Source organism: Onthophagus taurus, chromosome 7 (assembly GCF_036711975.1).
Source record: "Onthophagus taurus isolate NC chromosome 7, IU_Otau_3.0, whole genome shotgun sequence".
Taxonomy (NCBI): Eukaryota; Metazoa; Arthropoda; class Insecta; order Coleoptera; family Scarabaeidae; genus Onthophagus; species Onthophagus taurus.
In genome coordinates this window covers 16,311,324-16,338,695 of record NC_091972.1, presented here as the reverse complement: position 1 = coordinate 16,338,695, position 27,372 = coordinate 16,311,324, and the positions used below count along the sequence as shown (strand labels likewise).

General features: G+C 36.1%; 3 protein-coding genes across 3 annotated transcripts in view; all 3 read left to right on the top strand.

Annotated features, from left to right (window-relative positions):
- The first annotated feature begins 359 nt into the window (after nt 1–359).
- LOC111421954 (phytanoyl-CoA dioxygenase, peroxisomal-like) lies at nt 360–7,350 on the top strand. Its single transcript, XM_071197398.1, has 6 exons — nt 360–467; nt 526–645; nt 700–982; nt 1,037–1,180; nt 1,241–1,513; nt 7,233–7,350. Exons 1-6 carry the CDS (start codon nt 460–462, stop codon nt 7,305–7,307), a joined length of 903 nt encoding a protein of 300 aa, XP_071053499.1. The 5' UTR covers nt 360–459; the 3' UTR covers nt 7,308–7,350.
- Nucleotides 7,351–8,769: 1,419 nt separating this feature from the next.
- On the top strand, nt 8,770–9,981 carry LOC139430345 (uncharacterized). The gene has a single exon (XM_071197186.1). It carries the CDS (start codon nt 8,770–8,772, stop codon nt 9,979–9,981), a length of 1,212 nt encoding a protein of 403 aa, XP_071053287.1.
- A 5,338-nt stretch (nt 9,982–15,319) lies between these two features.
- The window catches only part of LOC111426979 (Leucine-rich tendon-specific protein), a 62,892-nt gene continuing 50,839 nt past the window's right edge, over nt 15,320–27,372 (top strand). Inside the window, exon 1 of the mRNA XM_071197399.1 lies at nt 15,320–15,604. The gene's annotated coding sequence lies outside the window, so the exon portion shown is untranslated. The remainder of the gene's footprint in view (nt 15,605–27,372) is intronic.

Genomic DNA, 27,372 nt, shown 5'->3' with positions numbered 1-27,372 from the left:
TTTATTCAGATATTGGAATGAACCAAAATTTTCAACTTTATGTTCCGCTGAAGAATTTGAATATTAAATTACAAAATTCGGTTGTATTCGAGTTAATGAATACAAATTATTGAATGCGAATTATCAGTATTAATAAATTGTTTTATAACAGCCTCAAATATTTAATTAATATTTATTAACGGTATCGAGAACGCAGATAAATTTAATGAATAAAATCAATGAAATTTCATTCCGCACTTTTACCACTTTTATAAATTAATTCAAATGAATATAAAAATAATTACAAAACAAACCTCTTATGACAACAATATTTAGATTGTACTTTGTCATCGTTTAAAGTTAAAGTTTATCTTTTATAGTATTTATTCAACTCCCGGAACGATATCGATTCGAGTTATATTTACTGTTCCATTTAAATTGTTAAAACAGCATCCGCAATACTTGATTTCAACTCCAATAATGGCCAGGTTTCTCTTACATTTTGAAACGAAATCATTTTTTTAATTTACCTTTTTATTTTTGCAGAAACTATCTTTACACTTTCGATGATATCTACATCACCGATCATCAAAGGCAATTTTACGAAGATAATGGCTATTTGATTATAAGAAAACTTGTTAACGAAAACCTTATCGATTTATGCTTGTAATAATATTAACCTTTTTTTAACGATTTTAATTAAAAATGCATTTATTTTAGAGAAAGATTTTTAGATATTGCTAATGGAAGAGTAAAACCCGACCCAAAAATGATTCCAATGAAAGATATTCAATTAAAAAAATTAGGAAAAACTGGAGAAATGATGTATTATAAACTAAACGATATTTTATATGACGATATTTTTTATAAATACGCAAGTAATAAGAATATTTTAAACATCGTTTCCAGCATAATAGGACCAACTGTAACTGCTTGTCACTCAATGATTATAAACAAACCACCACACGCAGATTCAGATTCTTCCAGGCATCCAATGCACCAAGTAATTCAAGAAATAATTAAATTAATTTTGCAACAATTTTTTTGAAACTTTTAGGATATGCATTATTTCAGTTTTGGACCTGCGAATAAAATTGTAGCGGTTTGGACCGCAATGGAAAGAATAGATGCTCGTAATGGTTGTTTATTTGGTGTACCCGGTAGTCACAAAGGGAAATTATATCCTCATTCCTACCCCGATGTAATTACTTAGTATTCCATTGTTAAAAATGATTATGAAATTAAAACTAATTTATTTCAGAATGTTAAAAACCCTGCTTTTCATGGTGTTTATAACGTTGGAAACGTAGAAACCGTTAATTTCGTTATGGAAAAAGGAGATACAATATTTTTCCATCCGATATTATTACACGGTTCGGGGCCAAATTACACAAAAGGATTCCGTCGAGCCCTTTCAGTTCATTACGCGAACACAAATTCAGAGTTTTATGATGTTATTGGAACAACACAGGAAAATGTTACTTTAGAATTACAAGAAATTTTTAAAAGAAAAGGAGTAGAAGCTCATTATCACGTAAGATTTATTTTTAATCACAAGATAAATGTTAAATGGTCAATTTATTATCAAAACGATTAGAGGAGCAAAACGTCGTCTAATCATGCGTCAATAATAAAATTATGAAATCCAGTCAATGAAACGATAGCTAAAATTATTTTCCAAAAAAAAAAACGAAACACGTCAGCTTTGATTTATCGAAATAAACATGTTTGGTCTATATCTCTGATAGTTGTTTATCTTTAAACTAAATGATAAAGGATAACGAGGTAAACATTTATGATTTTGAAATTGAAATAATCGCGAAGGCTTCTGATACAAAGTATCATCATACTTTGCTTTCAGTGTGGAAGATGAAAGGCATCTATTTTTCGAGTGTCCAAAATCTATCCATTACCTTCCTTGTTCCATTAGGTTTAACTGGTTACTTACTTTGCGATTGTTGAAGTTATTGTTATAAATAACTCGAAAATTACTTAACCAATATCTTGTTCGCGATTCTCGAGAAAAAAATTTTGGTATCGATATCCGGTTGGATGGATTTCTTCATGGAATAAATTTGGATTTTGAATAATTTGCAATTGCACGATTATTGGTTTGATAATGGTCTTATAAAGTTCGATCTTGCAGGCAGAACTAAGCTGCTTATAGATGACTTGGCGGTAATAGAACTATAGATTCTTCTTGTAGAATCTGCGGGAAGATGAGTTGATAATGACTATGGAGGGCTTAATTCTGCCCTCCATTGTCTGGCTTGACTGACTGTAGAAGATTAGCTACTGAGAGATGACTAGACATTGATTGTAGTTGGCTAGATAGACATACTAAAAGTCTAGGTTTTGCTTACAGAAGTTTAGACACAGTTGGGAAATGACAAGATGCTGCTTGTAGATGGTTAAACAGTGCTAATGAAAGTCTAGGTTTTGCTCAAGGTTTTTATATAAAAGGTTGTCTAGGTTCCTATGCTGCAATACATTGACTTTAGTTTGTAGGCGAGGTGCAAGAGCGGGAGTGTTTCGTGACGTAAGTGGCGGCGAATTGCGCACGCAACCTCAAGGCCACGTGGATGTTCCGTGCGTTTTGTTTAGTGAACGTTATAACTGTGATATAAAAACCTTGGGTTTTGCTTGTAGTAGATTAGATACTGCTGATAGAATTAAATACGGCTGGCAGAATACTAGACACTGCTGGGAGATGACTAGATACTGCTTGTAGATGGCTAGACAGTGTTAATGAAGGCCTAGGTTCTGCTTGCAGTAAATTTGATATTGCTGGTAAGACCTAAATACGGTTGGCTGACGACCAAATACTGCTTATAAACGACTAGATAATGCTAATGAAAATCTAGGTTCTGCTAGTAGAAGATTAGATACTACTAATAAAAACGATACGGGAAGCAGAAGACTAAATATTATTAATGGAGGACTAGATACTGATTCAAGACTAGATGCCATTAATAGATACTTGGAGATAACTAGGTACTGCGTGTAGATGGTTAAATGGTGCTAATGAAAGTCTAGGTTTTGCGTAAGGTTTTTATACAGGGTGTTAGGTAGCATGTTTAGACCAAAAATTCTAGGGTTATCCCTTAGCCTATTCTAAAAATATTTTGTAATATGATAATTTCTGAAAATGTTCGAAATTACTTTCTCCAGCCTGAATACAAGCATTCAATGTTCTCGTCATTGACTGCCGAACTCTTTCAAACACACCAGAGTCGTTTGTAATTGAGTTACACCCAGCAATTCGATTTCGCAAATCGTCCAAATTCTCCACTGGAGTAGCGTAAACTAATGACTTCAGAGATCCATTGTGATAAACCACATTACAATTCTTGTCGCGTATGGTACATCCTCCAGAAACTCAGGTAGCGTTTCTGAAAAAAGTTGCGATACACCACGTCAGCAAGTCTTCCTGGTAGAAATACCGGTCCAATTAGATAATTATCCACAATTCGAACCCAAACACTCAAGGAGAATTGATGTTGAAAATGATCTTCACATACCTCATGCGGATTTTCATCTGACCACACATGATTATTATGAAAATTCTTTATTGTATTTCTTGAGAAACTTGCTTCATCGGTAAAAAGAATCTGTGTCAGGAATAGAAGGATACGAACTAATGTTTGCAATATCCATTAACATAATGCAATACGTGGAGGAAAATCAGCAAATAGTGTTACTGGGTATTTGCTAGACTGGTTTACCTCTTACGTCTCGGGAGGACTCTTGTCGTGCGGTTTGATGGATTCTGTTCACGTCCCTTATCAATCTCTTCTGGTGTACCTCAGGACAACCATCTGGGGTCTCTGTTGTTCCTTCTTTACATTAGCGACATCTTCGGCTCCTTCTCCCATTGCCGCTGCCTCATGTATGCTGACGACCTTAAATTGTTTCTCCCTATTTATAGTGTAAGTGATAGCGCCAAATTGCAGAGTGACCTTGACGATCTTCTCTGTTCTGATAACTGTCTTGTTTTAAATATCCCTAAATGTGTAACTATAACATTTACTAAAAAACAGAATCATATCTCTTATAATTATACACTTGGCAATAACGTCCTAAATAGGAACTCATCTGTTCGAGATCTTGGTATCATCCTTGATCAAAAGCTATCTTTTGGTATTCATATTGATGGAGTGGTGAACAATGCATAGAGAACGCTTGGTTTTGTAATGCGTTCTTGTGAGGATTTTACAAATTCGCATGCGGTCATCAGTATTTATAATGCTTTTATTAATAGCATCTTGAACTGTGGTAGTTGTGTCTGGAATCCCCAGAATTCTTGCTATATCGACAGACTTGAGAGGATTCAGTGCTTGAAGGCATTGAATGTAGTATGGATACAACAAATTGTCCTTACGAATTTTTTAAACTGTCCAATGACTTACATTCAAAGTATTTCCAATTCTTCGCGTAGAACTACCAGGACCTTCCTCTATCATGTACAGCACATTCTGTTCCAATTGCACCGTTCTTACAGTCATTGATCTTCCTGGCCCTCCTCTTCGTTTTAATGAGCCTGTTTCACGAAGACGTCGATGAATGTTTTCGAAGATTTTTCGGTCGGGGACATTACGGGCAGGAAATCGTTGGATGTACAATCGTCTAGCTTCTGATGAGTTGCCATCAGCAAGTCCATACATGAAATGCATGTCAATCATCTCGGGGTTGGTATAAATCATAACAGAGTAGGTACACTAACTGTTAAAGACACGCCACGCAGCCAAACGTCACTCAATCTAAACAAATGCGATCGATGAGACGTATTTAGGTAGGTGATAAACTCATTGACATCATTGACGTACGCCATACTATTATTTACATTAATAATTTTAACAAAAATCGAATATGGTTGTCGCAAATTTTGTTCGTCCTGGAGCTTCGAAACAAAGGGGTTTTTCAAAAATCATCATAGGACACAATATTCTTAGAATAGGCCAAGGAATAACCCCTTGAATTTTTGCCTCATGTTTACCTAACACCCTGTATAAGAGGTTGTCTAGGTTCCTGTGCTGCAATACTTTGATTTTAGTGTTTCGTCATGTAAGTGGCGGCGGATTGCGCGCGAAACCTCAAGGCCATGTGGATGTTCCGTACGTTTTGTTTAGTGAAAGTTATAGCTCTTCATAAAAACCTTGGGTTTTGTTTGCAGTAAATTAGATACTACTGGTAAGAACTAGATATGGCTGGCAGAAGACTAAATTCTGCTCATAGATGACTACTATCCATGCCGCATCTTCGCAACCGCACGATGGAAAAAATTGCAGTAAAGTTTGTTGTAATCATTGAACCTTTGTGAATTTGAAAAATTGCAATTTCGCGGTTTTTTTCATCGTGCGGTAAATGAAAAAAGTACCAGATTTTTTAAGATGTCGGCAAATTTGTCCACTTGCTGATTTTTTCTCGAAAAACTTTATACTTTTAAACGAATCATAAATTAAAAGGAAACAGATATAAACCTTGCGGGGAGAAGAGGGTTCCGTACAATCGGAAAAGATGGTGTAAGAGTGTGTTCCAGACTGAACGTCGCGTCTTTATTTCTTCATATAGATACAATAAAGACGCGACGTCCTGTCTGGAATACACACCAGCCGGATTGGACAAAATTATCCTTTTCCCGCATGAATTGGGCACATTTTTTATTTAGCCCGCGATAAAAAGGAGGCGAACATTTTCAAATTCATATTTATTACGTAGAAATGTTCAGTGATTACAACAAACTTGACCGCAATTTTTTTCATCGAGCAGTTGCGAAGATATCGATCTCTAAAGTGGTAGATAGTCCTAATGAAAGTCTAAGTTCTGCTTGTAGAAGATTATATGCTACTGATAAAAACTAGATACGACTGGCACAAGACTAGATATTATTAATAGAGGACTAGATACTGATTGCAGAAGTGTAGATAGTGCAGGCAGAAGACTAGATGTCGTTAGTACAAGAATAGGTACTGCTGAGAGATGGCTAGATACTTCTTATAGAAGACTAGATAGTGCTATTAGAACACTAGATTCTTTTTGAAAAAGAGTAGATATTGCTCGCAGAAAACTAGATACCACCAATGTAAGCCTGGCAAAAAACTAGATTTTGTTAACAAAAACTAAAAACTTTTAAACGTTTTAAATACATGTACGAAAACATATGTTTGGATATGCGTACTAAATTTAATGTAAGTTTGTTCGTGGATGGGTTTGGATTCTCTTTGTTCGATACCATGTTCGCATGGAGCTTTTCATAAATCTATCATCAAAGTGATAATAAGTAATAATCCTTCTGCCACTCAGATTGTGATGGTCCTTTAACTTTTATTTTTTACGTTCTCCTGTCTAAAAATGACCAATTATTCGTGGATCTTGTAGAGTAGGCCATAATGCTACACCTTCCCGAACGACTTGACCACTTCTAGAGATCTAGTCCGAATATTAAGAATATGAATTTGAATATTGAGCTGGAATGCTGTGCTGTTTTGTACTGTACTCATGCTGATTATCGTTACGCGATTACGTCGTCAATCCTAATGCTCATGTTGGCATAATCGCGAATCATAAAAATTATATATGTCGTCGATAAAATAATCCCAATCAAGATGCCTGAGGATGCGTAAGGAAGGGATGCCTAGAAGGATGTTGAAAATAGCAAAGCCGTTGAAGCGATATCACAATTTCGTTTAAAAGGTAGAGAAGAGGATTTAATCTAGTGTCAGGAAGATTTTGCAGTGGTGTGTCATGTTTCACAAGATTTGTGGATAGGAGCAAGTATCGTTACCGTACTCTAAATCCTATATGGAGGAATTACATAATCAAAAAGCTAAGATGGGCCAATCGACATGTTTTATTTGATCACAAAACTTAAGAATTATCAGAAATCCACTTACAACTACCTCCGTCTATGTTTGATTGGTTTAATAGACCGAATGGATTGACCAAATTAACTTCAAAGAGGAAGTTTAGACTAAGAAGAAGAAAGTGTATCAAGGACTTGTTTCAGGCTTCAAAATTTTTGTTGATTCAGAAGTGGAGAACGCATCATAAAGTGAAATCTGAGTAAAATTCAATTGGAATAAAGCACATAAATGGGAAGGTCGTTTGCAATTACTAAACAATGTTTAATTATAATAACAGAAAACAAACTGTAATTTGATACATTTTGTGGTTATCCTGAAATTATTTAGTATCTTTTATGAATAATATGTTTAAGATGATAATAGACTTTTTTAAATGATTTTCTTTTTCAGGATATTTGGAGATGGAAAAGTAGATTAATGTTAGGACCACCAGGTAATTTCCAAAAATTCACCAATAAAATGTAATGCTACTACATCAATACCAATAAAATTTATATAAATAAATTAATACGATTTTTATTTGTTTTCAAACAAATTTACACAACAAAAATGATACAATTTTTTTATAATAATCGCATTTACGCACACAGCAGCTTTTTCCGTTAAGCGATACAAAACGGAAGTGCCGTAATAAAGTGAATACTGTCGGGGGCACGTTCCATTCTCGACATTATTTACATTTTCAGTGTGTGCGCTTCGTATTGTGTTCGTTCTCGTCCCCGGACTCTCTTTCGAGTACCCCCCTCGTTTTTACGACCATTTAAAATCTCCGACGTTTTATGGGGCGACACGTAGAGGTGAACGCGACACCCCGATATATTTTGCCAAATTTAAACTTTTACACCTAACCTTTTCGTTGTAAATTTTAACTTTTACCCTTAAATTAAAATTTTTTTGTTCTAATACATTTTTATTTTTTAAATTATTATTTAAACAAATAATAAGATGATCAAGTGATTGATCACGTAATTTTTTTGATATCGTGTCCAAGAGCTGTAAAAAACAGTTTTGAGAAAATCACGTTTTAACTTTCAAATAATAAAAACAGATTCTTTTCAATTTCCAATGACTTGTTAACTAATTTATATGTAAAGTAGTCATAAAATGAAGAATTTTTCTTCCTGTGTTTCCTAAGCTATTCTGAACTGAGCTTCTCTAGATTAATTCGATGTTCGCCCATTTTTTCTACGTATATTTTGGCTTCCTTGCTAATAACAATATTATTTAATGAATGCATTATTTCTGAAATGGCTTAAACAAAAATATAAAAAGAAACATCGAATATTTTCTTGTTGTAATGTAGGTGCTTTGGGGTCAATTGCTAAACCGTTGAGATAAAGCTTTCATTATCATTCTGAGTATGGCCCCCAAACATCTAATTATTAAGTTCTCTTCAGATAAATCTTCATAAATTGCAAAAACAAATTTTTATACTTTTGCATTGACTTTAACAGGATACTTCTAAATGATCCGGTCCAGTTAATTTAACGAAGAACACACCCCAGAAAAAGCAGTTATTACAGCGGATGTACTTAGATTTAAGTTTTGGTCGTCACCAGAAGTATCAAAACATCAGCATAATGGTAGGTATCCACAAGGAGACTAAAATCTCATAAGATTTTTGTTTGATGAGAAATTTATCTCAGATGTGTTTCCGCAGAGCATATTCTTGTAAAACACTCTAGTTCAGAAAATTTTCTCTCATGATATAAGATGTCTCTGAATACGCTGTTTCCATAGTTATCAATGTTTTGTAACTAGAAAGTTGATTTTCGTTATTTGCTGGACAAAATAAAGTTTATAATAATGAGAGACGATAGCTAGGGTAAAGGTGGGGAACGAGTTAACGGATAGGTTCTGGACAACGAGAGGTTTGAGGCAGGGATGTCCACTTAGTCCCGCTCTGTTTGCCTTGTATACCGCAGACATGGAAGACAGATTGACCGGTGGGCAGATGGGAGGTGTGGTTGTAGGGAGGAGGAAGGTGCATTCACTGGCTTACGCGGATGATTTGGTGGTAGTGGCGAGAGAGGCGAAGGAGATGAAAGCGATGATGCGGAGTTTGGAGAGTTACTTTAGGGGGAAGGCTCTGGAGGTGAATGTAGGAAAGACAAAGGTTATGAAGTTCTGTAAAGGGGGTAGAAGGAAGAGCGAAGATTGGAGGTGGGAAGGGAAGGAGATAGAGGAGGTGAGGGAGTACTCATATTTGGGGTACAGATTTAGAGAGGACAACAAGGAAGGCGCGCATGTGAGGGAAATGGCCAAGAAGGCGAATAAGGTGATGGGGCAGGTCTGGGGGTGGGGAGAGAGATTATTTGGAAGGGATATAGGAAAAAGGAAGATGATATTCGAGTGCTTGATTAGAAGTGTTATGATGTACGGGGCGGAGCTTTGGGGGTGGAAAGAGCAAGGGCTGTTGGAAGGCGTACAGGCTAGGTATTGGAGATGGGTTTTGGGGTTGGCAAAAGAGACGCCGGAGTACATAGTCAGAGAAGAGGTGAAGGTTGATAAGTTAAGAGTGGAGGCGGGTAAAAGGGCGGTACGTTTTGAGGAGAGGGTTGAAGGGAGGTCTCAATGTAAAATTTTGGGGGAGTGCTGGAAAGAGATTAAGGCAGGGAAAGGGGGTTACGGGCAACGAGGAAGGGAGGAATATTTCAGAAGGGTGGGGTACTCAGTGAAAGCGGTAGATGATAGAAGGAGGGAAGGGATTGAGATGTGGAAAGAGCTGGAGAGCAGGGATAGAGATGTACAGAGGCAAGAAAGAAGGGGGCAGATAAGGGAGAGCAGGTACAACCCTAAGTACGAGGAAATAATAACGGAGGGATTGCCGAAGTACCTGTCGGTGGAGGGGGATGAGGAGGGGAAGAGGATGGTGGCAAGATTCAGATGCGGCAATGAGGAGAGAGCGAATAGGTATTGGATGAGAGATGATGAGAGGGGTTGTAGGCTATGTGGGGGGGAGTGGGAGTCGTTGGAGCACCTACTGAGGGAGTGTGACGAGCTAAGAGAGGAGGTGATCGGCTGGAAGCAGGTGCTGGGGGAGAGGGCAGAGGGAAGAGAATGGATGAGGGAGGTGGTGGCGACAAGGCAGCGTAGGGAGATGCGGGGAGGAGATGGGGAGGGGTGGGATAGGAAATAAAATGTATTGTATTGTAATGTGATATATGTAATTGTAGTATTGTTAAAATTTGATTGTTTGTGGAATGTAATGCTGATTTTGTAGCAATAAACTTAATTAATTATTATAAAGTTTATAATAGAAAAATAAAACACACATATGCGAGATGTAACTCCAGCAGCTGTGCAACTAGCTGTTATCCTTCCTTTTTTGACTACCGATAGGTACATTCTAATTCTTTAGTCTCCTGTTTGTAGGAACAATTTTTTTTAGGAGATAGCTATAATTCCCTAATATATTTGTTTCTCATACCTGTATGTACTATTTCGGGAATTGTATGTGTTGTTTTTTGAAGTGTGTTTTGCAATTTATAATGCTCTAAAAGAAGAATATTTACAAGTAAGTATATGAAAGATCTTTTTATTAAGCTATTACGTCATCTAGAACTTCTGGATTATTATTAATTACTGGGATCTGCAACGTGGACTTATGCATGGTTTACTTTTCGTTTATGGGTTATTGTAGCAATGGAATTTTATTTTCCTGTAATTTGAACTCATAGTTGTCGTTCATTTTTAAGACATTTTTTTTCTTCTTCGCCCAGGATAGCAACTCTGGAGCTTTGAAGCTCATATTGCACAATTCTTCAGCCTCATAATCTCTAAATATATCAAAAATGTCTGCTGACTTAGACATAACAATAACACATTGGTCAAGTTCATCTTGTTTTTCTTGCTCTTTCTTCTTTTTTAATCTTAGTTTTACCGATGAAGTTCTGGATGAACGTGGTGTGACATCATATGACGTAAGCGGTGTGTTGAAGTGTTGTCCACATTCTTATCTTGTTGAAGGGAGTCTTCACTCTCTTCTTCTCTCAAATTACGTGTAGGTGTTAGGTTAGAGTTCGTGGTTCGTTAGTCTAAAAACAAATAGGGCGCATTATTAATCATAATCAATAATTAAATTTAATAATGGCACGCTGGACGGTAAACACTTTGTCATTGAAGCATCTAAATATAGTCTATACTACAATTATAAAGGCACGCATAGTGTAGTATTAATAGCATTGGCTGACGCAGAATATAAATTTCAATACATTAATGTTGGAACTTTTGAACGAATTTCTTATGGGGGCGTTTTTAATGTTTTTAAGTTTCCTAAAACCTAGACCATTTAGTCCCACGCTGCTTTATATTAAAAAAAATTGGTTCTTTATAAGTTTCCATGAGATAAGATGGAATGAAAAGTATAAAAATGTACACAGGTACATTTTTGCACCAGCCCATATCATTTTTACTGGTAAGATAAATGAACAACAATACAAAAATATTTTGATTACCATTTATTAACCATGTAACAAATTACTCATAAATAAATAATAATAGTTACTACACATATATTGACACACTATGTCCATAAACCACTATATCTAGGGAATTTACCGAATAAATACGTCTTAACTGGTTTCTGATAATACGAAAAATGATGTAATCTTTATATCTCATCAACTTTTTGACACTTGAAAATACAAATTTTAATTGACAATTAGAAACTGTCAAAACGCAAAATGTATTCACCTGACAAAAATGTTTCATGTACACCTCGCAAAATAAGAGAAATTGCTGAGTTCAATGTCCTCATCGTTGCGGACCTTGTATTCCATGCTAAGAACGCGTTTAAACATCCGTAGACAAACATTGTTACATTGACAACTAGAAAAATTAATGACCCAATGTCACCAACTTGAACTGGTTCCATAAAATGTTACTAAAATCTCATTACAGCATCGGATGCTGTAAGGAGTCTCATTACAGCACCCGTTTGAGTACTATTATAGCTTTCATTACTGTCGCGAATTACAAAAAATTATTTTAAAAACGCTGGTGCGTATTCACACCAGTGGGACTACATCGGTTAAGACAGTTCCCTTTGTTATCGTAGCTGATGACGCTTTTGCCATGAACCATATGCATTTAGAAATCTACATGGTGAACAAAGAATAATTAACAATGCTTTTGGAGGATACTTTTTGTGGAACGTTGGCTATTTCCTTGCAGAGCTCAAAGTTGATGGTGTGTCCTGTGTCGCGATAGTGGCAGAAGAGAGCAGATCTGAGTTGTTTGTTGCAGATGCTCAGTTTGTATTCCTCCACTCTCGCGGCTATTCTTCTGTTGGTCTGTTCCACGTAGTTCTTGTCGCACGAGCCGCAGAGTATGGAATAAATTCCTACGTTTTCCAGTTTCACTTTGACCTTTGGATTCCTGAGAGAAGCTCTTACGGTCTTGTTAGGTTTGTAAGTGGTGGAAATTACATGTTTATGTAGAAGTCTTCCTATGTGGTCAGTCGTTGTCTTCTTGTAGAGATGGATCCTGGGACTTGGGGTGTCGGTCGATGACTTTTTTCACCACATACCTGGAGTAGCCATTTTGGGAAAGGGCCAAAGTTACGGTCGTTATTTCTTCTGGTCTGTTTTCGTTGTCCGTTAGTCAAATGGATCTTGAAATCAGGGAGTTTGCGACTGACTGTATCTGTGACGGGTGATGATGAGAAAGGGCGTTAAGGTATCTGTTGGAAGAGTAATGGAAGCTGACCGTTTTCTTCTATTTCTGTGGTGAACTGGATTTTTGGAGCTTTTCTTTTCCAAAAGGCCAAATGACGAAGATATCATCGCCGTAGCGAATCCATAACTTGGGTTTGTGTGTGGTTTCTCTTAACGCTTTTCTCTCGCAGTCATGGGAAATTCTCTCATGCCCGCTCCTTGTACTTGCTTATAGATCTGGCCGTCAAATAGAAAATAAGCATTATTGAGGCAGTGTTTGGCAAGGTCTACGATGTGGCTGGGTAAATCTTCGTTCTCTCTGATCTATTTGAGGGCCTCTTCTATATGGATACTGAGATAGAGAGACTTGACATCGAAGCACGCCATGATGTCGCTCTCTTCAAGTTGAACATTGTCTAAGAATTGCGTGAAGTATTTAAAGTTTTGTACGTAGGAATCGGCTTGCTCTATTATGGGTTGTAGACCATAGAATTTAGGACACCCGCTTGATTTTTCCGGAGGGATTAGGGTTTTCTTGATCTCGGGGTCTATTGGAGATGCCTCTATTTTCAATTTGGTGTTTTTTTTCAGGTAAGGTGTAGGGTTTCATGCTGTTGGTTTGTAAGCTGTGTCCTTGAGCAAGTCCGTGATCTTGTTCTTATAGATCCTGGTTATGTTTAAGGCGTTTTAGAGCCTGGAGTTCACCTGGAACCATGTTGGGTTTGGGTGGTTTGGCTAATCGTAAAATCCTGGAGATGTCCATTCTCAGAATTTTGGCTTTTTGCTTGTCCATTGTGGTTAAGCTGTCGGTCCATCTATGAATTTTAAGCATCATAACATTCCCATTTGACTTCAAAATGTTTTTCTGCAGCCTGGCCTCTTTCAGTGTTTTCGTTTTCTGTTGATGCTGGAATTGGTAATGAAGGTTATGTACTTACTCCTTCACTTTTTGAGTCAGAACTCCCAACTTATTGGAAATTTCATCGATTCGGACGAGCAGGTCCACAAATTAGGATAGGATTCATATAATTCGATTAACTGCAGTATCATAGTTCTTGTCTAGTTTAGAGTATCCACACTGAGATATTCTGATGGTGATACGATACGCTTCAGGCCGGGAGGTGGCTGCCCGCAGGGAGGGGTGTTATCTCCCCTGCTTTGGTCCCTCCTAGTTGACGATCTGATTGCGATAGTCGAAGCCGTTGATGTGGAAATACAAGCTTATGCTGATGACATTGTCGTTATGGTCAAAGGAACCTGTTTGCCGAGGATATCTAAAGTCCTCCAGGTGACCCTAGATACCATTTGCGCTTGGTGTAAGGGAGAGAACCTCTCAATAAACCGTAGTACCGCCGTCAGATTTGGCGGTATCACTATCAGTGATTAATGCTCGATACCAGATTGTACTGCCTGAGCGGCAGTCCTGGATCGAAAATGAAAATTCTCTGGTTCGGGCAGACATTTGCTTGTACACAGATGGATCAAAAACGCCTGAAGGGGTAGGAGCAGGAGTATACTGCCAGACACCTCGAATTAAGCAAGCCTACAGCCTGGGTACGTACTGTACTGTATTCCAGGCGTAAGTATTTGCTATTGACATGGGTACTAAAATCCTTCTTGAAAGAGGGGTGAAGAACATGACAGTACGAATTTTCTCAGACAGTCAAGCCGCTCTCCGGGCGCTGCAAGCCGTGAAAACGGTGTCGGCTCTGGTTAATGATTGTAGGAGAACATTAAACACACTGAGTTGTGATAACAGAGTCTCTCTGATCTGGGTCCCGGGTCACTCTGGGGTTGCTGGCAATGAAGCGGCAGATAAGCTAGCACGAGATGGCAGCGCTGAAGCGTTTGTGGGACCGGAACCAGCAGTTGGTGTATCATTTGCGATGGCCAAATATAGGATTGGACTGTGGGCTGAAGAGAGACTTCGCCTACTGTGGACCAGTTCTCCTGGAATGAGACATGCTAAGGTGTTTATTAACATCGCCACTGTCAAACCCGGGAATATTTTAGGACTTGCCCGTAGTAGCATAGAAGTTCTAATGGGTGTTTTTACTGGGCACTGCCGATTAAAAGCACACCTCAACTTGTTGGGTTTAGCCGACGATGTTGAATGCCGACTATGTGCGGAGGAAGCAGAGACGGTTGAGCATGTTTTATGCCACTGCCCTGCCGTTAACCGTATCAGATTCTCGATTTTTGGGTTGCAGTTTATCTCCTCAAAAGATCTGAATGACCTTTCGCCGAGCAAGGTATTAATGTTCGTTAAGAGCATTGGACTGCACGGTGAAATTTGATAACGATATCTATCGGGGTACAATAGATCCTTAGGGTCGCGGTGCAAGGTTGGTTGGTCCGCCTACCCGATATGTATTCTATGTAATGTAATGTAATGTAATGACATATTCTACTTTTTCACTTTACGTACCTACATATGTTGGTCCCCAAGGTATGTCTACTTGGTCCCAACAGTTCTTTGATTTGCTTTAAAAAAATTGAATCAATAAAAAAATGAACTGTTGAACTGTTAGCGCATCACAGGAGGCCACGGTAAATCATCCTACGCCAACTTTATACATATCGAACGTAGGCCGGTCTTATGCTAATATCCCACTCTTGTTGTTATTTACGCAACAACTTGAATGGGTAATGCATTCACACGTACATACAACGAAACGTTTTCTTGAGTTTCCCCTCCTGCTTGAGAGAGCGGAGGTGAAATCCTGTATATTATACGTGGGAGGAAGCTGACCCTATTGTTGTACCTGGGCGCATGCGCGCGTCCACGCTCGCGTTCCCGTACATGGCCAACTTTTCAACGCACCAGACGGGCCGTGGAGCGCTCGTCGAACGGAAGTGTAGAGGGCGTTGATAGTGGCGCGAATTTTTCAAATTTTCACGCGATTCAATCACATCAATGAATTTGATCTAAAAAAATAAAATGAAATAAATACTTTTAATCAAAAACTATCTATTAATGTGAATGTTGACGTTTTTCTTTTGAATTGAAAAGTTTTTTGTGACAATGTGAAATTTGTGGGTGAATTAGTTTTGCGATGGGAAGGTTTTCGTTATAAGAAAAGATTAGGTGGAGCTTTGAAAAAGGTAGGTTTGTATAAGTATAAAGTAAATAAAATTTTTGATCAATTGGTTGATGTTGCAATAAATAAATAACGAAGCGCGCGTATTTACTTTTCGATCGAATTGAATCGTCCTAGATTACTAAACGACTCTTTATTGATTCTACTCAAATTGCTAAACTTTATTGCCTTTAAAGATTTGACATAGATTCGGCAATCATCTCAATATAAATAACATTTAAAAAAAAATTAACTTAACAATTTAAATAAATAAATTAAAAAATGTTAATGTAAAAGCCAAAATGGTACTTCTAATTTGATCAGTGAGTTTAGATGCAAAAATATAACTATTGATTCTAATTGTTAATTAAAATTAACAGATGTTTTTTTGAAACAGAAATTTGTTCTTTTTCTGATGAGTTACTCAACCGTTTTGAACCGAAAGGTAGTTTCGGTGGTGGTACGAAATTCGGTTAAGAAGCTCGTTTTAAAACACCCACGCTTTTGGCGTAGGTATGTTTGCGTCTTGCTTCGTGGTGAATGGAGCCGTTCTCTCAAGGATATACCGTTTTATATACGTGTGGATTTATTCGTTTCGTTTCGTTCGAAAATATAAAAAACTTTCATTCATTACTTCACAATGAAATCGCGCTCTGGTCGGTTATTTCTCAATCATTTCTCACCGCTAAAACTCAAAACGTTTCATTAAAACATTCTTTAATAAGTATTCTTTTAATAGTTTTGGTTTACCAAAAAATCCATTAAACAATTTTTATAATATAAGTTTTTTTTAACATTATTAGAATTTAAATTGAATATTTTTTTGCTTATTTTTTTCGATTTCGAATGTATAAATATGCTGATTGTACGTTAGAAAGATGTCGAAGTCAAAGTAGCTACCGGGGTCCGGTAACTTTTAAAGGAAAACCAATCCCGGTTCGGAAACGGGGAAAAAACCTTCGTCAGGAACACCAGATGGTACGGTGGTGTTCCCATGCAAATCACTCCGCCGGTTGGCAGCACGTCTTTGTATTCTCCAGAGAGATGTAAAGACTTTGATGAAAGGAGAAAAGAAAAAGAATTATACGGAGACAAATAGATATTTTCTACAGCAGGAAAAAGAATAGTTGTATAGAAGATTTAAATTAAAATTAAATTGTGGTTTTAAAAAATTAATAATATGTATGATGAGAGCTGGGAACAGAAAACGTGATATTGAATAAACAAGACAAGCTGGAGCAATACATTCGTGTGTTTGGTGTGCTGAAGAGAAGCGTGAAAATGTTAACGTGAAAATGGTGTCGGTATTTAATAATAAATTAGGTTTTACGATGTCAGTTGCAGATATCGACCGATGTCATCAAGGATAAACAATCTCTCTCAATTATTAAGTTAATTGTAAAGTTCGTAGATACCGAACCAGAGCTGCTGTCTATAAGGAATAAACTGAATACTACTGGTATTAATATTCAAGAAGATTTAACAACAACCAAGTATAAACTTCTCAAAGAATCTTGTGAATTTATTTATTTATTTATCTCATGTGGGTACAGAAACAAGTCGAACCCAATAACACTGTACCACAAATAATGATAATAATAATAATGAATTAATATCAAAAGGAAAAAACTAAAACTAAGTCTAGGTGATATAAATATATGATATATCAAATATCAAATGAACGCTCGAAGCAACACACCAACTACAGCAAAGAGCAGTTTTTTAAATGCATAGAAAGAATGTTGAAACAGATCTATGTTAACACGATTTACTGATCTTGCCATTTTCAATAAAGAAGAGTTTTGACAGGCATTAGTTCTAGGAGTAGATGTCATAAATAGAAAGTCAAAGCAAAGTAATCTTGGAGGAACATGAACATATACAGGGTGTTCCGGTGACTCGGGGCATAAAATTAACCTCATATACTAGAGCAAAAATGATGACGATTCGTAAAAAAAAATTATTATAAAAGTCTTCAAATGGCCAAGATATGGGCCATCAAAGTTCAGAAATTTTAACACATTTTACTAAATATTTTCAATACCATTTATGGTAGAGCGTTGAAATTTGGTACAGGGTAAACAAATATCAAGCAAAATCATGGAACCAATTTTGACTTTGATCGGGCGGCGGCAACCATGCTATACAGGCTGTCCCTAAAATTTGTTTGCTCAGAACTTTTTTGTTCGCTCGTAACCCTACATTTATTTTTGTGCTATTTAATAGAAAATTTATTTTAGAAACTTTTATCACTCTTTGAAAATTTTGATAACATTGACCGTTTTCGAGTTATACGCGAAAATGTTAAGCTTTGATTTCAATCGTAACAAACAAAAAAAGGAAACATATTCCGCAAGATCTTAGTTGGCGATGAGAATTGAAAAACAAACTGAATTAATAACCATTATTTGCATAAATTTCTAAGTGCAGATTTAGTTAAATCCAGCGTTAATTTATTTCAGTTGAATAAAAGAATGTAATTTCCAAAACAATAAATTTAATTGTCACGGTAACAACAAACAAGAACATAACAAAAATTCTAACAAAAATATTAACAAGAGCAATAAAATTATAAACAAATAGTAATAAATAAAAAGAAAAAAAAAACTAAAGCAGATTTTCAAAAACACTGCCTGATATCGCCGTCTTAAATTAAAGCGCACTTTGCGGAGAACACTGGTCTCAGTTCGAAGTTGATCAAATGAAGTTATTTCAACGCAGTAAACTAGCGATTTAAATAAAAATCTACAGGTATAAGATCCGGCGATCGTCCAATCCACCGTCCCGGAAAACGTCCCCTCAGAAATTCTTGGACAGCCTGTGTGCTATGCACAGGAGCACCATCATGCATATACCACATTGCTTGCCTTGTGTTTAAAGGAATGTCATCTAAAAAATCATCTAATTCCTCTAAATGTCGCCTGTATGTATGTCCATCCAGCCTTGATGGCAAGAAAACGGGTGCAATAATTACATCGCCCACAATGCCAGCTCAAACGTTAAGAGAAAATCTCCATTGTGATTTCCAAGTTTTCTTAAATGAGATTTTCGTCCGCCCAACTATGTAAATTTCTCAAAATGGTGATTCCATCTTTAGAAAAAGTGGATTCTTCTGTAAAAAGCACTTTTTCTAAAAACTGATCATCAATTTGGATTTTGTGCTGCATTATTTGGCAATATTGCAGTCGCAGTGGGTAATCCGCCAGTCGATCTTCCTGAACTTTGTAACAAAGAAATGTTTTTGAAGTTAAAAAATGCCTCGCCATATCCAAAGTACTAGCTGTAATAGTTTCTTCTACGTAGTCTAGAATATCTTCTTCTAGTTCGGGTGTTCGAACTGATCTTAGCGGCTGCTACGGCGTTTCCATGACATTTCCATAATGTCAAAATCATGTCAGTTTGTTCACTAAATGTGTAACTCTCCATTTTGAACACTTAAAATTAATAAAAACTTAACTAACAAAAAACTATCATTTGTGTTTAAACGACATAAGCAAGTTGACAGCTCAATTTGTTTTTTTTTAATTGCCATGGCCAACCTTGACTTTTTCGAAGATATTTGTTTTTTAGTGTTACCATTGAAATCGAAGCTTAATATTTTCGCGTATAACTCGAAAACGGTTAATGTTATCAAAATTTTCAAAGAGTGATAAAAGTTTCTAAAATAAATTTTCTATTAAATAGCACAAAAATAAATGTAGGGTTACGAGCGAACAAAAAAGTTCTGAGCAAACAAATTTTAGGGACAGCCTGTATAGCATGGTTGCCGCCGCCCGATCAAAGTCAAAATTGGTTCAATGATTTTGCTTGATATTTGTTTACCCTGTACCAAATTTCAACACTCTACCATAAATGGTATTGAAATTATTTAGAAAAATGTGTTAAAATTTCGGAACTTTGATGGCCTATATCTTGGCCATTTGAAGACTTTTATAATAATTTTTTTTTCACGATCATCATCATTTTTGCTCTAGTATATGAGATTCATTTTATGCCCCGAGTCACCGGAACACCTTGTAGAATCAACAAGCATTGGAAAATCACACTTGTTCAAAAGTTTGTAAAAATATAACATATCCCCACAAAGCGACGCTGGTTGAAGGTTAACATACGAAAAGAAGTGCAAGTTGATTCGTAATCAATGTATTGAACAAATAATTTAAAACAAAGGTATTTGAGGAATTTAGATTAAATACGCTCAATTCTAGATTTATACGAGGGATACTGAGGATACCAAACGACGCTGCAAAAGTTAAGTGTGCTGTAGACATAGGCAAAATAAAGATTTCTAATTGCATCAATGTTAGAAAAAGCTACCATGGATCTTATAATAAATCTTAACATACGCCAGGCTTTGGAGACAACAGTATCAATATGTTTATCAAATAATAATTTATAATCAAATGTAACACCCAAATCTCTAATAAATGAGACACGTTGCAACCGAAACAATCCGGCATCTCTCCTTCAGATAGAAAACAAGCCATTGCAAAAGTTTCCCCTGAACACCAAACTTCATTAGTTTAAACACAAGTAAGTTGTGATTCACCTGGTCGAAAGCTTTACTAAAATCGGTATAAATTGAATCAACTTGACGAGAATCATCAAAAGAAGATATATGGGTATATTCAAGCAAGTTACTCTCAACGGAGCGACCAGCAAAAAAACCATGTTGTCTACAATTGATTTTAGACTTAAGGGCAAAGAATAGACGTGCATGAACTACTTTCTCAAGCACTTTCCCAAATGCTGGCAAAATAGATATGGGGCGGTAATCCGATATAACACCACGGTCCCAGATTTAAAAATGGAAAGAACAAGAGCCCGCTTCCACAATGAAGGAAAGACACTCATTATTAATGAAGCATTAAATAAAATAGTTAAAGAAAGGCACAGAGAGTGTGGACATTCCTTGATTAAAATTGATGGAATACCATCAATTGTTTGTGCCATCTAATCTTTGGAATTTGAACTGCCGGTTATTTTGATTTTAAATGATAGAATGACATTCACGAATTGACAAAAAATTAGTTTTGACATTAATAAAATGGAAAAATTTACGCTTGAACAAAAATGGGAAATATTGAAAACTTACTTCTAAAGTGAACCCAAACTGTAAGAATTCGATGTCGAAAATTTGGAAGAAATGAAAGGCCTTCAATTCAGTTTGTCCAGTATGCTGAGCTGAAAACATCAACATCAACTCGTAATCGTTCTTAGGAACGGAACATTTCTCGCACTTCTTACACAGGCTTACAAAGTTTAATTAGTTCAAAAACTTTCTCGGTTCGCCTAATCGCTTGGCCGAAGATCAACCAAAAAATCACCTTTTCAGATATCAAAAATCGCCGATTAATCGATGCTGCAACTAAATTAGTCTCTTCTGGTTCTTTATTTAAAGCAAATATCATCTCCTAAATCGTTTTCCATTGAAACTAAATATTCACATCTTTTAAAAAAGTATCTAAACCTAATTTCGACCCCTGATTTTTCACTCCCCGTGAAACACAGTATTCGACATCACATTATTATAAATTCTCATTTGCCATTTTGTGGACCAAGACGTTTGGATGCTACAAAATTCGCAATTGCCAAGAAAGAATTCGGTCAAATGATCTCTCTTGGAATTTGACGTCGTTCATCTTCTTCTGTTGCCCCTCCATTACACATGGAACCTAAAAAAGGCTGTGAATCCTTCCATATCTACCATTTTCCTTGTGCTGCCCCAGCCATCTTTTCTATTTATGTCGACATAGGAACATGTCGATGGATCTCTATAACCTTTCTTATCATCCTTTGGTAATAATATTTGGGTTTCGTCCAATTTCCCCAACGTAACGCTTCTCACAACTTCAAGATAGCCACATCCTTTAACAAAGTTAGTGTCGTACCACGATATCGTTCTTCTTTAAGTGCCTTGCAATCCGCTCCGTTACACATGAAATATAAGGGATGCAGATAAATCCGGCTGATACGTGTCTTCCTCCTAAAATCCTGCTCCTCATCTTGCTTGCGTCATTTGGTGGCTTGCTAGATATCCTTCTGTATTCTTCAGAGTGTAGCCGTTCTTCTGAGTTGTTTTAACGGGAAATATTGAAAACTTACTTCCAAAGTGAACCCAAACTGTAAGAATTTGACGTCGAAAATTTAGAAGAAATGAAATGAAAATATCAATGCCTTCAACTCAGTTTATCCAGTATGCTCAGCCGAAAATATCAACATCAACTTGTAATCGTTCTTAGGAACTGCACATTTCTCGAACTTTTTACAAAGGCTTACAAAGTTCAATTAGTCCAAAAACTGAAGCGTCATGACCATCCGATTCATTCTCGGTTCGCCTAATAGCCTGGAGATCGCTTGGCCGAATATGAACATTTTTACCAAAAAATCACCTTTTTAGAAGAAACCCATTTCCAAATCGGAGGCCATATCAATAAGCAAAATTGTCGCATATGGGGCTCACGCTAACCATCCAGAGACGATTGAGGCCTTGAAACACGAAATCAAAGTTGCCATTAATGAAATTCAAGCTCAAACAATCGAGAAAGTACTTGAAAGTTGTTCGGATTACGTAGTGTAGGGCCAGCCTACGATGGTTGTGTTTCATTCTTAAATGTAAAGGGTCCATCCTTCTAATAAAATCATACTTTTCAAAAATATTTATTACTTTTTTTATAATGATTCAAATAATTCCAAACGTTAAATGGCCCACCTTTTAATATAATAAATAATCTGTAAAGCTGTCTTCTTCTGGCCGCATAGGTTGTTCTCCTTGACACTACAGCCTATCATAAAATCAGAAACAATCAGAAGACACATATTTAGTTGCAAGTTTTTTTTACACGTAAGTATTTGGGGCGCTTAAGTGGTAATGATCCAGAGTAGAGAAGTAATGAAGAAGTAAGTTACGCCATGTTTCTCAAAAATAAACAAGTTCTTAAAAAAACACTGCCTTTTGCTGTGTACTCCATGACATGATATGTAGACATAATAAATTTTCGTACTATTTTTTTAACACACACTTTAAAAGTCTCGTTCTACTATCCACTGTAGTTCAAAATTAATTTTTGGAAACTGAAATCACTATAAATTTGTGGTACGTACTTTCTACCATGATGATAAGCTCCGATCACAAGACAGAACTCTATGTCATGGTTCTGGATATCTGTGTATAATTTTATCAAATCTATAAGTATTTGGATATCTATATATAATTTTGAACTCGATAACTTATATAGAGGATCGTAAAATAGAGACATAATAGCAACGATCAAGATTGGGAGGCTTAGATGGGAGGACATGTAGCACGTTATGACGTGGGTATACCAACGAGACGAACCTTTAAGGCAGTACCAACAGGTAATGGAGGTAGAGGGAAACCAAGTCTCAGATGGAAAGACGGGGTATCTGAGGATGCGGAAAAAATTGGTACGGCTAACTGGAGCATCCTTGCAAGAGACTGGAAAGAATGGCGGATAAGGCTAGAGATGATGATGATGATAAGTATTTTCAAGTGTGTAAAGATACAGAATCAAGACATGGATTTTATATTGTGAGCTGCACTTATCAGAATATAGGTATAATTTTGTCGCTACAAAAATCTTCGAGAAGATAATATAAAAAGCTTACATTAATGATTGTCTGCAAAGAGAAGAAAAACTTGACGTGTATTATGAAATTATCAACCAACATCAAAGCTTTTTTCGTTTGACCTACGAATTCCTCCACCGAATGATCCATTAGAAGTACCAATTAGCATTTGTCTTTAAAAAAGACTTGAATTGGAAAAGAATTGCATCAATCATTGCAACCAACTTTAGTACATAAGAAAAGATTCTCACTTATTTTACTTCTTTTAGAATAACGACACCAACCTAACTTTACACTTTTTCGTTAAAACTCCAAATTCTATGAGGAGGAAACAAGCCAAATATTTCGTGCGCCAATTTATTAAAAAAAAAAGTTTGTCTCATTCAATCTTGTAGATCTTGACAGGTTGTAGTTGCCGGCTTTGTAATTTCTTTTCCTTTTCACAAAATGTCGCTGCCATTGTTCACCAGTGCTTTTAGTTTATTTCCAGGTTTCAAACTTTTTTTTTATTCACTTTTTTAATGCGGCAATAGTTCATAACTGTAATGAATAGTTTCCAATTGAGTTGAAATTCGGGTCGCTCGATACTATCAGTGACTGCGTAGCTAAGCTATTTTCTTGCTACATCATGGTCTAGGTACAATAATCTGCAATACATATTATATCGCGTACAGTTATACATTAACTATCCTTTGGAGTTGTTCTTAACCATATGATGAGTAGTGAGCATTAAAATCCTTGCATGCTCTAATTTTGTTATGTAAGTCAACCAGTTTATTGAGATCTGCATTGATCATTGTGAGATGTGGGTTGTTTACCACGTTAATTGTAATGATGTTGGTATAGTTGTAAGGTGCAGAAAAACTCTATGCCGTTATCGTAGGTGATTTTGTAGTTTCTGTATTAATAGCTTATTATTTGAACTAACACTATCACTAGACCTAGAACTTCAAACTTTCAGATCTAAACGTGTGCCTTTTGAAAAAGTGTTTAACGTTTGGGAGCCATGTTGCAATGTTCTTTCACAAACGAAATCGGTTAGAATTTAACAGTTATACATGAAGAAAGTAATTAACAATCAATTAACTAAATTGTATTTGTCAAGTCCCGGTGGAAAAAACTTCGTCGAGTTAACTACTGTGGCGACAAGCACCACAGCCAATCTTAACCATGTAAGTTGTATCTATGTAAATATTATTGATGTACACATTTGTTTTAAATATTAAGTTCTCACAATCATCCTCTCAAAATTCTTCCATAAATTTTAGGAGCTGACATTTCAGTTATCTTCTCTTTCAGCTGCAAATGGTTCTCCAATATACAGGATGATTCATTAGCTCTATAACAAACTTTGGCAGATGAAAGGTGATGCGATTCTAAGGAAAAAATGTTATATGAATATGGGTTGGGTTGGGTTAAAGAGTTACAAGCCTTTGAAAATTTTACACAGTTTAATAGGCAAATGAAAATGTAACATAAAAAATAAGTTTAAAAATTACAAAAATTGTTCGAAATGTCCGCCTTCAGCTTGAATGCACGCTTCACATCGACGAAGTAAAGATTTGCAACAATAATTATGAAACACAAATACAGAGTTGGCTGTGATAACAAAACTGAGTTCTTTATGTCAAACATTTCAATTTACTCTATTCTGTGTCTTTCAAAGTTTATAATTGTCAGAGTTTTGATCGAAAACGAAAATGCATGTATTTACGACTGAAGAATATGCAGATATTATTTTTGTATACGGGCTTTGTAACGGAAACGCTCGGCAAGCAGCAAGAGAATACCTTCGCAGGTTTCCAAATAGACATCAACCTGCCCATACAGTGTTTAGTGCATCATTTCGCAGACTGAGAGAAACAGGTAACCCCGCTCCACTACATTCCGTTCGTCTCCATGATGTGAATGTACAAAATGAAGAACGTGTTGATTTAGTACTTGACGACCCTTCAATTAGTACTCGGCGTATAGCGAGCATGTTACAAATATCCCAAAGTTTTGTATGGCGTTTAATGAATCGAGAAATGTTACATCCGTTTCATCGCCAAAATGTTCAAGCATTACATCCTGGAGATACTGAGCAACGCTTAGCATTTTGCCACTGGATTATTCAGCAACATGCTCAAAATAATAACTTCATTTCCCAAGTTCTGTGGTCTGATGAAGCGTGTTTCACTAGGGACGGCATAAATAATTATCATAACGAACATGTGTGGTCCTTGCAAAATCCACATGCAATTACACCAGGAAGGTTTCAGCAACGGTTTAGTGTAAACGTTTGGGGTGGCATTTTTAACAATTCTTTGCTACCTGTATGGGTGATAAATGAACGCTTAAATGCAAATATGTACAGAAATTTCTTGGGACATAACCTTTTCGATTTTATCGACGACGTACCACTTAACATCGTTCAAAATATGTGGTATCAGCACGATGGTGCACCACCACATCGAGGAAGAGAAGTCATCGCTTGGTTACATGAACATTTTCCAAACAAATGGATTGGCAATGGAGGTCCAGTAGTCTACGATCCCCAGATCTAAATCCGCTGGATTATTATTTCTGGGGACACATGAAGCAGCTTGTGTACCATGTAGAAATTACTACCCGTCAGCAACTACTGGACAGAATTCAAGATGCAGCTAATAGCATACGGAATGATCCAAATATCATACGTCGTGTGATAGAATCTTTACTTCGTCGATGTGAGGCGTGCATTCAAGCTGAAGGCGGACATTTCGAACAACTTATTTTTTATGTTACATTTTCATTTGCCTATAAACTGTGTAAAATTTTCAAAGGCTTGTAACTCTAACCAAAATGAATCGGACCCATATTCATATAACATTTTTTCCTTAGAATCGCATCATCTTTCATCTGCCAAAGTTTGTCATAGAGCTAATGAATCACCCTGTATAGCTATAGTAAAAAGATGTTAACGGCATCGTTAAATTTACGACGAAATTTTCCATTCATTTTTACCATAGCTGATGTTAATAAACCTGTTATTGGAGCCGATTTTCTTGAAATATTTGCAATTTTGGTCAAGATATCAAAAATCGCCGATTAATCGATGCTGCAACTAAATTAGTCTCTTCTGGTTCTTTATTTAAAGCAAATATACCATCCCCTAAATCGTTTTCCATTGAAACTAAATATTTACATGTTTTAAAAAAGTATCTAGACCTAATTTCGACATCACATTATTACAAATTCTCATTTGCCATTTTGCAATTGCTAAGAAAGAATCCTTCATCTTCTTCTGCTTCATTACACAATGAAGCTAAAAAAAAGTGTGAATCCTTCCATAACTACCATTTTCCACGTGCTGCCCCAACCATCTTTTCTATCTATGTTGTTCCTATGTCGATGGATCTCTATAACCTTTCTTGTCATCCTTTGGTGATAATATTTGGGTTTCGTCCAATTTGACCAACGTAACACTTCCCACCACTTCAAGATAGCTGATAGTCTTCCACATCTTTTAATAAAGTTAATGTCGTACCACGATATCGTTCTTGTTCCTGCTCCTCATCTTGCTTGCGTTATTTGATGGCTTGCTCGATATCATTCTGTATCCTTCAGAGTTGTTTTATTTTTTTTTATGTCAACTATGATGTTGCAGTCGTTCTGAAATTCTTCTAAAATATGACTTATTTTGCGATTTGGAAGGAGAGTCCATCTAGAACGTATATTTTATCGTGTTAATCTTTTGGGGAAGCTGTTTCTTTTTTCATTAAGTTAATTAAATTAATTAATTCTGACGCTTTGTTTTATCAAAGTATTTTGTATACATTAAACATCCCGTTTTAGTGTATCTCAACATATATTTGCTTTCATTGAAATCGTTCGTTAAATGAGATTTAACTTCTCTTGATCACTAACTTCATCTCTTTAAATCTATTAATAGAATGAGACTCAGAATACTTTTTTCTGAAGCATTTGAAAAGATGAACAATGAATTTTCAAGTCTTCATTCGTCTGAAAAATTTATTGATGAAACGCAAAATCTAAAAGATATGAGTATAAAGGTTTTTGGGTTGGTTAGTCTTACTTATTAGGCATTTTTTTTAGGATAATTATATCGTTTTACGAAAGTGATTTTAATAGATATCTTGCTTTAATAGATAATAAAGTTTAATACCTAATTATGCCTCCAAATAAAAATTTAAAATAACTCTTTCTGGAATAAATTATTAT

Bases quoted from the DNA above. Each gene is read 5' to 3' on its own strand.
- LOC111421954 (XM_071197398.1), top strand. The intron at 1,181-1,240 runs GTAATTACTTAG...AATTTATTTCAG, and splicing joins ATCCTCATTCCTACCCCGAT to AATGTTAAAAACCCTGCTTT. The intron at 1,514-7,232 runs GTAAGATTTATT...TTTCTTTTTCAG, and splicing joins GAGTAGAAGCTCATTATCAC to GATATTTGGAGATGGAAAAG.
- LOC139430345 (XM_071197186.1), top strand. From the start codon at position 8,770: ATGGAAGACAGATTGACCGGTGGGCAGATGGGAGGTGTGGTTGTAGGG.